This window comes from Hypanus sabinus, unplaced genomic scaffold, assembly GCF_030144855.1.
Source record: "Hypanus sabinus isolate sHypSab1 unplaced genomic scaffold, sHypSab1.hap1 scaffold_386, whole genome shotgun sequence".
In the NCBI taxonomy this organism is placed as follows: Eukaryota; Metazoa; Chordata; class Chondrichthyes; order Myliobatiformes; family Dasyatidae; genus Hypanus; species Hypanus sabinus.
The window spans coordinates 347,614-364,274 of record NW_026781276.1 but is presented as its reverse complement, the minus strand read 5'-3'; the positions used below and the strand labels follow the sequence as shown (position 1 = coordinate 364,274).

Here is a 16,661-nt window from a genome sequence, read left to right as displayed (position 1 = left end):
GAAGACAACGCAAGTTGGAACAGAATCAAGGCCCGCTGTGCTGTCTTTACGACAGTTATTTAGTTTATAATATTTTCGCTTAGTAATTCATTTTATAGTATTTTCTAGTTAGAATTAGAAGTGTTTAAAGTATATTCATTGCATGTAAAGTATATCGGCATGCGATGACGTCACATCCGGTTTCGCCGCGTCTTGTGGGAAAGTACCGGTTTGAAATTAACGCGAGGGTGGGGGCTCACCACGAGGCACACCTGAGCAGAAGTTGTTTTGCAGGCATGAGAAATCACAGTGAGAGCAACGCTGTAAGTTAACAGATAATCGATATATTGAACTAAGATGTTAATGCCGATCCTGTTAGAAGTAACGACGGTCGATAATGTTTATGCTTTCGTTAGTTAAAGAGTTGCGGATAGTTTGCATGGAAGTGTATTTAAAGTAGTCAATGGAGCAGGTAAACTCTGCCTGTATACTGCACCTTAGTGTAATGTAGTTATAGTCACCTTTACAAGTATTTACAATTGAAATGTGATATTAAGGAAGGAACAAATACTGTATCAATCTTGTATTGTTTTATCAACAGTTTTCACCATATGTTAATGTTAAGAGTGAACAGTAAATGGTTAATCTTACTGCGATCTGGTTTCATTGACTGTGGTTTATCTCGACGTTGAATTCGGCGTTATTAGTACACGCGAAGGAGAACGTTACAGTGAAAAAGCGGCATTATCAGGTGTTTCAAGTGCTGCAATGTCAGCTCGATCCGGGATCAAGTCGATGGCGCCCAGCGACAAGGGCAGTAGAGCGACATCAAGTAAGTCCACCCAGGCAAGAGCCAAGGCAGAAGCTGCCAAGGTGCGACTGCGTTACGCCAGACAAGAAGCAGTTTTGAAAATGAAGCAGGCCACCAGAGAAGCCGAAATCCAGAAAGAAAAGGCTGCCAGAGAAGCCGAAGAGGCCGCCAGAGAAGCCGAAACCCAGAAGGAATGGGACACCCGAGAAGCCGAAACCCAGTTGGAAATGGCAAAAACATCGACAGAGTTGCAAGTGCTGCAGCTAGAAAGAGAAGAAGAAGCTGAAGGGTCGCGTGATCTGACCGCAGTAAGATCTACTTTAGAAAGGACCAGACTGGAACGCACAAGCGACTATGTACAATCTCAAATAGACAGGCAGGCTCGTCTCCCCTCTCCATACGTATTCGATAACTTCCCCAGCTACGAGGAACCTCAGAGAGTCACGATTGCATCACATCCATACGAGGAAGAAAATTTACCCTCACGACTCCGTGATGGAGTCGAGAATGAAAGAGCTGACAACCGATACTTCTCGACACCAAACTTACAAAGTTTGATGCGAAGAGATGCAGAGGTCGAATCCAGGACGGTAAATTCCATGAGCAACGTACGCTCTCAGTCATATAGGTGCCAACGTACTTCTCCAGCCCGCTGCCGCTTACAAGTGATCCCATGATGCAGTATTTAGCACGACGGGATCTCGTCACTTCGGGACTGTACCAGTTTGAGGATATACCTGAAAATTACTGTGCATGGTACTCCACATTCACCAACGCGATCGACGGAGTCCAGCTCAGTGCAACCCAAAAGTTGGACCTTCTGGCGAAATGGATGGGAAAAGAATCACGCGAACAGGTGAGACGCATGCGTTCAGTGTACATCAAGAAACTCGAACTAGCCTTAAGCAAAGCGTGGGAGAGACTTCGGGAGGACTATGGGTCCCCCGAAGCTATTGAAGAGGCGCTATATCGACGTCTGGAAAACTTTCCTAAGGTGTCAGCCAAAGATCACATTAAGTTAAGAGAATTCGGAGATTTACTCATGGAGATCCAAGGCGCCAAAGAAGATAGCTACTCAGCTGGTCTAGTATACCTAGATACTCCATTCGGGATTAGACAAGTCATGGACAAACTTCCTTTTGGGCTGCAGGACAGGTGGCTGTCCGTTGCTTTAGATTACAAGGAAGAGCACGATGATCGATCTCCTCCCTTTGAGCTCCTCACTAGGTTTGTGTGCAGGGAGGCGAAGAAGCGAAACGACCCTAGCCTCGCGGGTCCAGGAAGCAGTACGATTTACACCAAGCCAAGTAGATCCTCTTCGAATGTTTTCAACATTGATAAACCCGTCTCAGTGCTCAAGACTGAAGCCCTTACAACTAACAACGACCCTAGCAAGTATTGTCCGTTGCATAACAAACCTCACCCCCTCAAAGGATGCAGAACGTTTAGGGAAAAACCCCTTGCAGAGAGGACGGCTCTTCTCAAGGAGAAAAGAATATGTTTTAGATGCTGTTCCTCAACCTCTCACCTCGCCAGAGAGTGTACGATCGCCGTGAAGTGTCCGGAATGTGATAGCCCAGATCACGTCGGGGCCATGCATCCCGACCTGTCACCGCAAACCGACGATGCTCCTTCACCCCCACAACAGGACGGCGGGGAGGGAGAGGCTCACCCCAGGACAACAGTTGTCAGCTCGAACTGTACAGAAGTTTGCGGTCAAGCTCAGTCAAGCCGTTCTTGTTCCAAGATCTGCCTCACTAAGGTGTACCCTAAAGGAGCCAAAGACAAGGCCATCAAAGCCTATGTGATTCTGGACGATCAGAGCAATCGCTCACTAGTCAGTCCAGAGTTCTTTAAATTGTTCAACATTGAGAGTGAGCAGTTCCCATACTACCTCAAAACTTGCTCAGGCAACAGGGAAACCCAAGGAAGGAAGGCAGAAGGCATCCAGATCGAGTCCCTGGATGGTAAAGTCGTCATCTGTCTCCCTCCGCTCTTAGAGTGCAATGAAATCATGAATAACCGCACTGAGATCCCGACACCAAGTGCGGTGCTACACCAGCCACATCTCCACCACATCGCCAAACACATCCCAGAACTGGATCCAAAAGCGGAAATACTCCTGCTATTAGGAAGAGATGTTATCCAGGTGCACAAGGTTAGGCAGCAGGTCAATGGACCACTCGACGCCCCCTTCGCGCAACGTCTGGATCTGGGCTGGGTGGTGATAGGAGAGGTGTATCTCGGTGACGTACACAAACCGACGGTTGACACACTCAAGACCAATGTGCTAGAGAGTGGGCGCCATTCGATTTTTCAACCCTGCCCAAGTGTCCCGTGCATTAAGGAAGCACAACAAGACGTTAACAAGCGTAAAGTAACTGACGAGACGCCAGGTCAGTCAGTTTTCGTTCAAACCGAGCACGGAAACAAACTTGCACAATCAGCTCAAGATGCCATTTCTTTAAAAACAAAGGACACCAAGGTCTTCAGAGATGAAGCAAATAATGGGGTTGCCCCATTGCCTTTCAGGGAACCGCGCCAGCGCTCACAAGATAACAAAGAGCAGGCAGTCAAACGGTTCACGTCCTTACGGAAAACCCGGAAAGGGAAACCTGAGATGCAGCAACGCACCCGATTGACCCACGAGGTACTGTGCGCCCTAATGGCAGAGGTCACAGCCATTATAAACGCACAACCACTCCTACCTGTGTCTTCTGACCCAGAAAACCCCTTCATACTTTCGCCATCAATGCTCCTTACGCAGAAGGCAGGAGCTCCCCCTCCACCAGGAGGCTTCTCAGACGAGGATTTGTACACAAAGCAATGGAGACAAGTCCAGGCTCTGGCAAATCAGCTCTGGTCTCGCTGGAGACAAAAATATCTACCTTTGTTGCAACAGAGACAAAAGTGGACAGAACCCCGCAGGAATCTTCAAGTTGGAGACTTAGTCCTGCTCAGGGACAAGCAAATCGCCCGCAACAGCTGGCCAATGGCCAGAATCACTGCTACATTCCCTAGCGGGGATGGACACGTCAGGAAGATCGAATTGAAGACTACCGACCAAGGCGATGTGAAAATTTACCAAAGGCCAGTTACAGAAGTTATTCTACTTCTACCTAATGACTGATTAAGAGACTAAGTTTGTACTCTGTTCATTATGACCTTATGAAGGTCAAGCGGGGAGTGTGCTGTCTTTACGACAGTTATTTAGTTTATAATATTTTCGCTTAGTAATTCATTTTATAGTATTTTCTAGTTAGAATTAGAAGTGTTTAAAGTATATTCATTGCATGTAAAATATATCGGCATGCGATGACGTCACATCCGGTTTCGCCGCGTCTTGTGGGAAAGTACTGGTTTGAAATTAACGCGAGGGTGGGGGCTCACCACGAGGCACACCTGAGCAGAAGTTGTTTTGCAGGCATGAGAAATCACACTGAGAGCAACGCTGTAAGTTAACAGATAATCGATATATTGAACTAAGATGTTAATGCCGATCCTGTTAGAAGTAACGACGGTCGATAATGTTTATGCTTTCGTTAGTTAAAGAGTTGCGGATAGTTTGCATGGAAGTGTATTTAAAGTAGTTAATGGAGCAGGTAAACTCTCCCTGTATACTGCACCTTAGTGTAATGTAGTTATAGTCACCTTTACAAGTATTTACAATTGAAATGTGATATTAAGGAAGGAACAAATACTGTATCAATCTTGTATTATTTTATCAACAATTTTCACCATTTGTTAATGTGAAGAGTGAACAGTAAATGGTTAATCTTACTGCGATCTGGTTTCATTGGTTTATCTCGACGTTGAATTCGGCGTTATTAGTACACGCGAAGGAGAACGTTACACCCGCTGCTGCCAGAGAATCGCGGGCTCAGGTACATTTCACCTGCGGTGATACAGAACAGGAAGCTGCGGCAACATCGACCATTTCCAAAGAAAAAGACCAACAAGAACTGCGCAAACGCGAAGGAAGGAGCATGCGCAAACGAGAGCAACTCGAACTACAAATCCCAGTTACGATTGAAACCGGAAGTGAAAGTGAATCTGCGGCAGATTCAGATTTACTGGATAAATCAGACGAAGATGGAGATAAAAGTTGTTCTGGAAATATAGAAAAAACTTTGATGCAAATAATGCGTAATAATGTGGATAAACAAGAACAGAACATTACCCCCCTCTGTTGTACGGGTCATTGCAATCGCCATGATTACACACGTGAATCCCGTAGCAATCGATCCAAAGCTCCCCCAGCTCCCCAGCTCCCCCGCGACATAGAAAAGTATATATATGAGAAGAAAAAAAGAAAAAATACTACTCGCAGTTAATATTTCTCAAATTTTGCCTTTCTCCCCCTGTATCATCCTTAAATGTCCATCAATTCCATTCACTGTCTCTGTCTTCATCTTTAATCCATTATACTTGGAAATCTCTATGTGTAGTTAGCGAATAACTAGGAGTTTTTGCGCAAATTCCTCCGCTTCTCGATAATCGGTAAAAAATCTTTTTCCATCCTCCAAAGAAATTATCAGTGTTGCTGAGTGACGCATTATGAATTTATAACCCTTTTCCCATAAAGCTTTTCTCACTGGGTCAAATTCCTTATTTCTCATCAAAAGGTTATAACGTATATCAGGATAGAAAAGAACTGCTTTCCATTCAATCACCAATGTCCCTTTACTCTTTCTGGCACATTGGACAGCCACCTTCAGGATCTTTTCTTTATCTTAGTATCTTAAGCATTTTATCAAAATTGGTTGCAGATTTTGATCAGCTTGAGGTCTTGATCTTAAGGCTCTATGAGCCCTTTCAATTTCAATTAGAGTTTCTTCTTCCATTTCCAAGCTTTCAGGGATACATATTTGAAAAAACTTTATTGGACCTTCTCCTTCGATATCTTCTTTAAGTCCAACAATCTTAATATTGTTTCGTCTGCTAAAATTTTCAAGCTTATCCGCTTTTTCCAACAATTGTTTTCTTTCTAATGTCCAGGCAGAGATATTATCTTCCGTTTTATTCATTCTTTCAACCATGAGACTGAGATAGAGTGGGCAGAGAGAATCAGTCTCCTGGGTTTGAAATATCTGTTACTAGAGGGCATGCAGTGAAGGTGAGCGGGGGTTGGATTAAGGGGGATGTGAGGGGTAGTTTTTTTTTAAATCAGAGAGTCGTGGATGCCTGGAACATACTGCCTGTAAGGTGGTAGAGACAAATTGTTAGAGACTTCTAAGAGACGTTTGGACAGGCACATTGATGTAAGGAAGATGGAGGCATATGGACATGGTGAAGGAAGAAGAGATTAGAGTTTGGCTGTGTTTGATTTATTTCTTAGCTGTTTCGGCACAATATTATTTGCCTGATGGCCTGTTCCTGTGTTATACTCTTCAATGTTCAATGTACGTTCACTTACCTTTCAGCTCACTGAGAACCTTTAGTAAATGTTGAGCAGGAATTGGTCGATGGGAAGAATCACAACCTGTTTGAATTTAAACAAATTGAGGAAATCATTTTTGAAAAATTCTAACATGTACCGTATTCAATCCGAATTTGAATTAATCTCTGATACTATCTCACCATATTCCTTTATTTCCTTCAGTATTTTGTCCAACTCTGGAACACCAATCCTCATTTTCACAAAGGTTTCCCACATCACCCTCGGGGCGCGGGAGCCTTTCTCCATCACCAGGCTCAGGAGGAGTTTAGAACTGTCCGCCCGCTCTCCCTTATCAGCGAGATCAGAGATTTTCTGTGAAGAGTAACAGTGAACATATTGGGGACTGACAGATTCACACAGAGAATGAGAAGTAAATGATGTGCTCTGTAACGGGATCACACTGAGCAGTGACCCGGACAGGTGCTGATCCTGTCTGGACATGGACTGTACATTCTGAGTGCAGAGCACACGGAGGGACATTCACCGTGAACCTGGTCCACCAGTCAATGAGATCTTGGCTGGTCTGTGACAGGTTCATTGATGTGGCTCCAAATCCATAAATAGTTCCTCACCGGATTTGACCGTGTAAAACAGAAATCAGAAAATAACGATCACAGACGAAGAAAGAAAACAGGAGGGCTTTAATAACAGAGTGAGTTGCAGAGAAGTTTCAGAAAAGATGATGTGATTCATCTCCTTAATCCGCCAGTGTCCAAGATGACAGCGAATTACCGGCTGACCCCCGATGCCTTTCCTTTGCCTTTTCCAGTGGAGGTTTATTCAGTGATTACACATTACAACATGGCCGTATTCCCCGATCCACACTGTTTGCAGTTACAGATTGTAACAGAATGATCTCCACCCAGAACAGAACACACTCGAGCTCCTGTGGCACCCACAGATGATGTCCCAGTTCTCACTGTCATCCTGCCATCATGCTGGACGTTCTTCCCAAACCAAAACTTCCTGTAATATTTCAATTTAATACTGTAAGCCCACACAACTCAACTCACTCTGAACATTGAGCAGCCACCCACCATTCCGCGGGGTCTTTTCACCCCTTTCTATCACTGGTTCAGATTCACATGTCTGGGATTGTGTGTACAGTATTTATTTCCCAGTTGTTCCTTTATCTAATATAATATCCGATGAGTCAGAGTTCCGGCACCCATCAGTCCTGTGATTTGCAAAAATTCAAACTCATTCTCTCTCCCACTCACCCGATGTTCCTGTACACTGAACTGATTCTTGGCCATTAACGCCAGGCTCACTCCGTGCACCCCTCCTTCCATCGCCTGCTCCAGCCTGTCCCGGTAGATATCCGTCAACCGCAGCAGCTGGGAATCGTCACAGCTTGCCAGGAGCTCGGTGATCACTGAGCCCGGACCTGTGAAGGAAAATAATTAGGAGCATTAAAGAAATTTCAACACCATACTGGGTGGTAACTTTCTCTCTGGAACCTACAGATCACAACAAAACACAGTCCGGGGGAGGGGGACACACATGATGACGTAGGATCGAGACGCGGGAAACCAGCTCTCCCGTAAAAAATCAGTAAATTAATGTTTACGTGAAGAAAAGTTAGTAAATACTTTCCAAAAGTTGCATAAACTACTCCGGATTGTTTCAAACTATGTCTCATAAACAGAAGATGAAGAAAACTACTAGCGTGAAGACAACGCAAGTTGGAACAGAATCAAGGCCCGCTGCTGCCAGAGAACCGGGGCTCAGGTACATTTTACGTGCGGTGATCCAGAACAGGAAACTGCGGCAACATCGACCATTTCCAAAGAAAAAGACCAACAAGAACTGCGCAAACGCGAGCAACCGGAACTACAAATCCCAGTTACGATTGAAACCGGAAGTGAAAGTGAATCTGCGGCATATTCAGATTCTCTGGATAAATCAGACGAAGATGGAGGTAAAAGTTTTTCTGGAAATATAGAAAAAACTTTGATGCAAATAATGTGTAAATTAGAAAAAAATTAAACGCATTAAAAGAAATCAAAAAAAGATAAATATGGAGATTATGTTTGATAAAGTGATAAAAAGACAGGACAAAATGGAAAAGAGAATTATAGTCTTGGAAGCCACAATGGAAGACATGGTTGAAAGAATGAATAAAATGGAAGATAATATATCTGCCTGGACATTAGAAAGAAAACAATTGTTGGAAAAAGTGGATAAGCTAGAAAATTTTAGCAGACGAAACAATATTAAGATTGTTGGACTTAAAGAAGATATAGAAGGAGAGGATCCAATAATTTTTTTTTCAAAAATGGATCCCTGAAAACTTGGAAATGGAAGAAGAAACTCTAATTGAAATTGAAAGGGCTCATAGAGCCTTAAGGTCAAGACCTTAAACTGATCAAAATCCATGATCGATTTTGATAAAATGCTTAAGATACTAAGATAAAGAAAAGATCCTGAGGGCGGCTGCCCAATGTGCCAGAAAGAGTAAAGGGACATTGGTGATAGAAGGGAAAGCAATTCTTTTCTATCCTGATATAAGTTATGACCTTTTGAAGGGAAAGAAGGAATTTAACCCTGTGAAAAAAGTTTTATGCGAAAAGGGTTATAAATTCATAATGCGTCACCCATCAACACTGAAAATTTTTTTGGAGGATGGAAAAATATTTTTTACCGATTATTGAGAAGCGGAGGAATTCGCACGAAAACTCCTAGTTATTCGCTAACTACACATAGAGATTTCCAAGCGTAATGGATTAAAGATGAAGACAGAGACAGTGAATGGAATTGATGGACATTTAAGGATGATACAGGGGGCGAAAGCCAAAATTTGAGAAATATTAATTGCGAGTAGTATTTTTTTCTTTTTCTTTCTTCTCATATATATACTTTTTTTGTCATGGGGGAGCTGGAGGAGCTTTGGATCGATTGCTACGGGATTCACGTGTGTAATCATGGCGATTGCCATGACCCGTACAACAGAGGGGGGTAATGTTGTGTTCTTTTTTATCCACAACATTAGTAGGGGGGTATTTTGTTTTTTACTTTACAATCTATTTTTCTTCTATTTCTTTTGGCCTGGATGATCAGTGGGGCGCACATAGCAACATGGAGAATTTTTAAAAAGATTCCCCAAGGTACCACGAAAGTTGAAAGATTAGGTATTGTTATAGATTGGAGTAACCCAATTAAAAATAATGACTAATTTACAAAATTTTCAAAGTTTTAATGTTAATGGGCATAATGGACCGGTGAAAAGAAAAAGAATCTTAACACACATTAACAAAATGAAAACAGATATACCTTTTTTACAAGAAACAAACTTAATAGAGAAAGAACATCAGAAATTAAAAAGAGATTGGGTTGGAAATGTTATTGCAGCTTCATTTAACTCATAGGGGAGAAGAGCTGCAATTTTGGTTAATAAAAATTTACCAATTAAAATACAAAATGTATTAATTGATTCGGCGGGGAGATATTTAATTATACATTGTCAAATTTTTTCAAGAACTATGGACTCTTATGAATATTTATGCACCACATGAAAATGATGTAAAGTTTATACGAGGTCTGTTTGAATTTGGTTAACGCACATGACAAAATATTAATAGGTGGAGATTTTAACTTTTGTCTAGGTCTAGTTTTAGATAGATCAACAAAGGTTGTCACAAAATCAAAAGTAGCAAAATTAACTTTAATATTGATGAAAGATTGATATATGGAGAAGAATTAACACAAAAGTAAGAGATTATTCATTTCATTCAAATAGACATAAAACATTCAAGAATAGATTTTTTCCTATTAACGAATATTCAAGACAGTGAAAAATATGGAATATAAAGGAAGAATATTGTCAGATCATTGATAATGACAATGATAATGATAGATAAAGAGGAATCAATTTATAGATGGAGATTTAATTCAATATTAATAAAACATCAAGATTTTTGTGATTTTATGAAAAAGCATATTGAGTTTTTTTTAGATACAAATTCACATTCAGTTGATTATAAATTTATATTGTGGGAAGCAATGAAGGCATATTTGAGAGGTCAGATAATAAGATACTAATAAAATTAAGAAGGAATATATGATAGAAATTGATCAATTGGAAAAAGAGTTTACAAAATTAGAATAAGAATCTCAAAGATATATGACAGAAGAAAAACGAAGACAACTTGTTAATAAGAAGTTACAATATAATACACTTTAGATATATCGAACAGAAAAAGCAATTATGAGAGCAAAACAGAGATATTATGAACTAGGTGAAAGATCACATAAGGTTCTTGCTTGGCAGTTAAAAACAGACCAGACTTCTAAAACGATAAATGCAATTCGAACAACAGTAAATAAAATTACTTATAAACCTTTAGAAATTAATGAAACCTTTAAGAATTTTTATTCTGAACTGTATAAATCAGAACCACAAAATGATAATGTCAAGATAGGAAGGTTTTTATCACAAATAACTCTTACAAAATTGAATTCAGAAGAACATAAGGGATTAGATATGCCTTTTACATTAGAAGAGGTTGAAGAAGCTCAATGATCATTTCAAAGTAATAAAGCCCCAGGAGAAGATGGTTTTCCGCCTGAATTTTATAAAAAGTTTAAAGATTTATTAATTCCTCCTTTTATGGAGTTAATACACCAAGTGGAAAGAATGCTTAAACTTCCAGAATCTTTTTCAACAGCTATTTTAATAGTATTGCCAAAAAAGATAATCTTTTAAAGCCAACATCATATAGACCTATTTCTTTGTTAAACACTGACTATAAAATAATAGCAAAAATCTTACCTAACAGATTATCTAAATACTTACCAAAATTAATACACATGGATCAAACAGGATTTATTAAAAATAGACAATCGGCAGATAATGAAACTCAGTTATTTAGCATAATTCATTTGGAACAAAAGGGGGAGGAAATGAGTGTGGCAGTTGCTTAAGATGCAGAAAAAGCATTTGATACATTGGAATGGGATTTTTTATTTAAGGTATTGGAAAAATATGGATTAGGAGTATCCTTTATAAAATGGATTAAAACATTAAATACTAATCCCAAAGCTAAAGTAGTGACAAATGGTCAAATGTCAACACCATTTCAGTTAACAAGGTCAACTAGGCAAGGTTGTCCATTATCACCTGCTTTATTTGTGTTGGCGATAGAACCATTAGCTGAATTAATTAGAGTGGACCCAGATATTAAGCGTTTCTGAGTTAACCAGGAGGAATACAAGATTAACTTATTTGCTGATGATGTTCTGTTTTATTTAACAAACCCATTGTACTCGTTGCGTAAATTATCCTCTAGATTAGAAGAATATGGAAAAATATCAGGCTACAAATTAAATTGGGATAAAAGTGAAATTTTACCTCTCAGTAAAGGAGATTATAGTCAATGTCGATTAATAACTCAATTTAGATGGCCGATAAACAGGATAAAATATTTAGGTATAAGAGTTGATAATGATATAAAGAACATATAAATTAAATTATTTACCATTATTGAAGAAAGTTCAAGAAGATCTTGATAAATGGATGATATTACCAATAAAATTAGTAGGTAGAGTAAATACCATAAAAATGAATATATTCCCTAGATTACAATACTTATTTCAATCACTACCAATACAACTACCCTAGAAGTTTTTTCAAGAGTTAAATAAATATGTGAGGAAGTTCGTTTGGAAAGGTAAGATGTCAAGATTATCGTTGGAAATTTGACATGGAAATTTGATCTAGGAGGGTTACAACTTCCAAATTTTATTATAAAGCAAATCAACTTAGATTTATTGCATCTTTTTTTGAGAAAGATAGACTGGCATGGATTAGAATAGAACTGGATTAAATGGGAGAAAATACACCATAAGATTTTATATATAAATGGGAATCTAAATGGATACGGGAAAAGAAAGAATCTCCTATGTTAAAACATTTGATTGATTTCTGGAATAAGATAAATGTTGATGATGAGATAAAGAACTCTTTATTAGCAAAGAGATCTTTAATTCAAAATAGACTTATTCCTTTTACAATGGATAATCAAGTTTTATGTAATTGGTTTCAGAAAGGGATTAGATATATAGAAGATTGTTTTGAAGGAGGTATATTAATGTCATTTGATCAATTAAAGAATAAATACAAAATATCAAACAACACTCTTTTTTGTTACTTCCAATTAAGGGCTTATTCAAGAGAAAAATTGGGTCAAACAAAGTTATTGCCGAAATCTAATGAAATAGACACTTTAATTCAAAAAGGAAAAACTAAAAAAATTATTTATTGTATGGATAGTTTGATTCAAAAACAGGCAATTAAACAAGGAATCCATAAGTCAAGACAAAAATGGGAAATTGAATTGAATATTAAAATTGAAGAAACAAATTGGTCAAGACTATGTCTTGATATTTAGACAAATACAATAAATGGCCGGTTAAGATTGGTGCAATATAATTTTTTACATTAATTATATATTACACCACAAAAAATAAATAAATTAAACCCAAATTTATCTGAACAGTGTTTCCGATGTAACCAAGAAATTGGTACTTTTTTACATGCTACTTGGTCTTGTTCTAAAATTCAACCTTTTTGAACAAATTTCAGAGTTTTACTGGAACAAATTATTGGAAGACAACTTCCACATAACCCAATATTATTTTTATTCGGCGATATTGAAGGGATAAAACCGAAACCCAAATTGAATAAATATCAGAAAGAATTCATAAAAATTGCACTGTCAGTAGCCAAAAAGTCTATTGCAGTTACTTGGAAATTGGATTCATACTTAAGTATAGATCGTTGGAAGAATGAAATTTCCAGCTGTTTTCCACTTGAAAAAATTACTTATAATTTAAGAGATAAATATGAAGCATTTTTGAAAATTTGGCGCCCTTATTTACAAAAGACAGGATTAACTATATAGGTGCTCCGAAGATAAAATAATTGGTTATTTGGGGAAAGAAATAAATATATGTACTAAAGTTACTATGAACTCCGGGGAGCATGTGGGGATGTTCCGATATCCAGGCATTCTTTCTTTCTTTTTTTTCTTTTTCTTTTCTTCTATAGGGATGTTAGGGGGGGGGGTTAAGGGGAGGGGGGGAAGGGTAGATATTTTTTTTCTTTCTGTAATCATTTGAAAACTCAATATTTTTTTAAAAAAACAAAACACAGTCCGAGATATATATATATATGGGAGAATGGGTTTGGGCCGGAGGGTAGGGGTCGCCTGGGGTGTAGGAGGTGGTATAGTTCCATCTGTTGAAGTCTGCTCTTTCGTGTCCCCAGGAAAATACCTCCCTGTTTTGAAAGGACTCTGCTTATTGCTGAGAATATAGTAACAATCACCATCACTCTCCTGGTACTGCCCATCAACACCGCTTGGCTCTGGGTTACTGTCTGCCTGCCTGGTCAACCCCTTCCTCAGCAAATCTCTGGGATTTCTCACAAAATTCTGCAGGTACTCAGCAGGTCAGGCAACATCTATGGAGGAGAATAAACAATCAACGTTTCAGGCCAAGGACCTTCATCGGACTGGAAATGAGGGGACAGAAATTCGAGATATTGTCACATTACTTTCTATGCCTTGTGGTCCTGATTTGAAATGTTGACTGTTTATTCCTCTCCATGGATGCTGCCTGACCTGCTGAATTCTGCCAATATTTTGTGTGTCTTTTTGTTGGCCGAAACTTTCAGCATTTGCAGAATGTCTTGTCGTCTGGAGTAACTCGCTATTTTAATGTGCATCATAATCTGTTAGAGGAGCAGGAGCAGACGGTAACTGTACTCCTTCCACGTGTGACTGTGTTTTCCCCAGAGATGTTAACTCTCTCTCTCTCATCTCTCTGGTCAGTTTTCACAAATATTTGGAGAATTGCCATTATTGAATTAAACCCAGACGGAGAATCCGCAGAGTATTTATAAATTAAAATGATTTTGTGGACAGGAGTTCTCAGTTTTTGCTGCTCTGTAACAAAAAAAAATAACAGGAGGCTCAAACATTAATTGGGGTTTAAAACAGAACACTGTTTTGTTTTTAAACTGAGATGAACACTTTCAAACATCTTGGGCCGATCCACTGAACACGTGTCATGGCCGGATCCACCAGAACCCGTCCACCCACAGTCACACAATGTCCATTTCCGCTCTCCATGGATTGTACACTGGGCCACGATTCTCCAGGGTATCTACTCTCTGCATTGCAGGCAATTCCCTTTTAGGAACCAATCTTGTGTCTTGGACCGGGAGTGATGAGTCTACGGAATGGGAAGCCAGGTTGAGCAGACAGCGCCCACTGCTTTGGTCCTCCTACCGCTGGTGGCGCTGTGGTGAGTAATGGACAAGTGTTCCAGCAGTGTGGGCTGAAACATTTCTGCTGACGATGAGACTTCTATTCCTCTCGTCACTGGATTATACAGGTTTCTCAGTCACAACTGATTCTCACCGTCTCCTTTCAGGTTAACATCGCCTGGCATTGACACCAATGGCAATATATGATTTGTGTCTATGCAGAAACACTCTGACAACCTGAACAATGCAATGTCACACATAGCATCGTGACATCTTATCCTGAACCACTATAATTTTTCCGGCAGGACTTTAAAACTATTAATAGCACCAAAACTTGGTTAAGATTTCTTTGAGCATATCACCTGGCTATTATCAGATAGTTAGTTATATGACACCTTGTTAAACACAATGTTGACACGCCATATATCCAAAACAGTCAGTTCGGAAAAAATTGTCAATATAATTAAAACAGAATGATGGAATTATTCAACAAGACGAGAGTATGTTAATATTTCATGTGGAGGACCCTGTATCAGAGCTGAGCCTGTGTGCAGGAGCCATGTATCTGTTCTCTATCAGCATTGTATTCTGCGTTGTGTATTTATGATGCTTTTTTTATGGTAACAAGTCGGATCAGTGGGAGTGTGATAAATGCAAAGGGAATCAGTTACATAGTTTGCTTTTTCCATGCAGTATACAGCTGGGGACTGACCGATGTCATATATTTTGTTATTATTAACTCAAATACGATGAATTTATGTTTGGGTACAGATCAGTTTCATCACTTCAAGATTGTATGTTTACTGATTGCTAATAAAGGATGGAATACATATCACCGACTTTTGTAACAATCATTATTGGAGCTGAGGGAGCATCATGCAAGTACAATAAATCCACGGGGGGTCGCCAGCAATGGCAAATTAGCTTGGTTAAATTTCACCGCTACGTTCTCAAAAAATGTTTCTCAACCTGCCGATCATTGAAATATTCTGAGATACTGAGTATTTTGCTTCAGTTTTCACCAGTGAAAAGGACCTTGGCAATTGTGGGTATGACGTACCGCAGACTGAAACACATGAGTGTATGGACTTCAAGAAAGAGCAAGTGCTGGATCTTTTGCGACGTATTCAGTTAGATAAGTCACCGGGACTGAACGAGATATACTCCATGCTACTGTAGGAATCGAGGGAGGAGATTGCTAAGTCTCTGATGATAATCGTTGCATCAGCAATTAGGTGGGGAGAAGTACCGGAGGATTGGAAGGTTGCAAATGATGCTCTCTTGTTCAAGAAATGGCGTAGAGATAATTCAGGAAATTACAGACCAGTTAGTCTTACTTCAGTTGTGGACAAGTTCTGGAGAAGATCCTGAGAGGCAGGGTTTATGAACATTTGGAGAGACATGGTCTGATTAGGGATAGTCAGCATGGCTTTGCAAGGGGCAAGGGCAGGTCACGCTTATGAACCTGATTGAATTCTTTGAGGATGTAACAAAACACATTGATGAAGGTAGAGCAGTGGAAGTACTGTATATGGATTGCAGTAAGAGATTAGCTACGGTTCCCCAGGGAAAGCTCATTCAGAAAATAACGAGGTACGGGATCCAAGGAGACATTGCTTTCTGAATCCGGAATTGGCTTGCCCACAGAAGGTGAAGGTAGGTTGTAGATGGTTCGTATTCTCCATGGATGATTGTGACTAACAGCGCTCCACTGGGATCTGTTCTAAGAACTTGATCAGACTCTGCTTGGGAGTACTGTGTTCAATTCTGGTCACCTCACTACAGGAAACAATATGGATGCTATCGAGACAGTGCAAAGGAGATTGACAAGGATGTTGCCTGGATTGGGGAGCAGGCCTGATGAGAATAAGTTGAGGAAACTTGGCCTTTTCTCCTTGAAGCCATGGAGGATGACAGGTGACCTGACAGAGGTGTTTAAGATGAGAGGTTTTGCTTGTGTCGATAGCCAGAGACTTTTTCCTCCAGGGTTGAAATGGCTAACAAGAGGGAGCATAATATTAAGCTGCTTGGAAGTAGGTACCAGGGGGATGTCAGGGGTAAGTTTTTCACACTGAGAGGGATGGGTGTGTGGAATGCACTGGCAGTGACGGTGGTAGTGGTGGATCAGATTCGGTCTTATAAAAGACTCTTAGACAGGTACA

The 16,661-nt window shown here is 39.8% G+C and overlaps 2 protein-coding genes across 8 annotated transcripts in view; one reads left to right on the top strand and one right to left on the bottom strand.

Moving 5' to 3' along the window:
• LOC132388714 (uncharacterized) overlaps positions 1-15,331 on the top strand; it is a 77,128-nt gene extending 61,797 nt beyond the window's left edge. For 2 of the 3 annotated variants that reach the window (XR_009510320.1, XR_009510321.1), the window contains exon 2: positions 7,879-15,331. Coding sequence is in view for 1 of the 3 variants with exons in the window: in XM_059961100.1 (XP_059817083.1) it covers positions 1,464-3,920 (2,457 nt within the window). In the remaining 2 variants the exon portion in view is untranslated. Of the gene's footprint in view, positions 1-580; positions 6,159-7,878 lie in introns of those variants that run through there. The other variant, XM_059961100.1, reaches the window with a different exon arrangement.
• Positions 1-16,661, bottom strand: part of LOC132388713 (NACHT, LRR and PYD domains-containing protein 3-like) — a 148,314-nt gene that overhangs the window by 62,525 nt on the left and 69,128 nt on the right. For all 5 annotated transcript variants that reach the window (XM_059961094.1, XM_059961097.1, XM_059961098.1 and 2 more), the window contains 3 exons: positions 7,451-7,617; positions 6,371-6,542; positions 6,207-6,272 (listed from right to left, as the gene is read on the bottom strand). In XM_059961094.1, the coding sequence (XP_059817077.1) occupies positions 6,207-6,272; positions 6,371-6,542; positions 7,451-7,617 (405 nt within the window). The remainder of the gene's footprint in view (positions 1-6,206; positions 6,273-6,370; positions 6,543-7,450; positions 7,618-16,661) is intronic.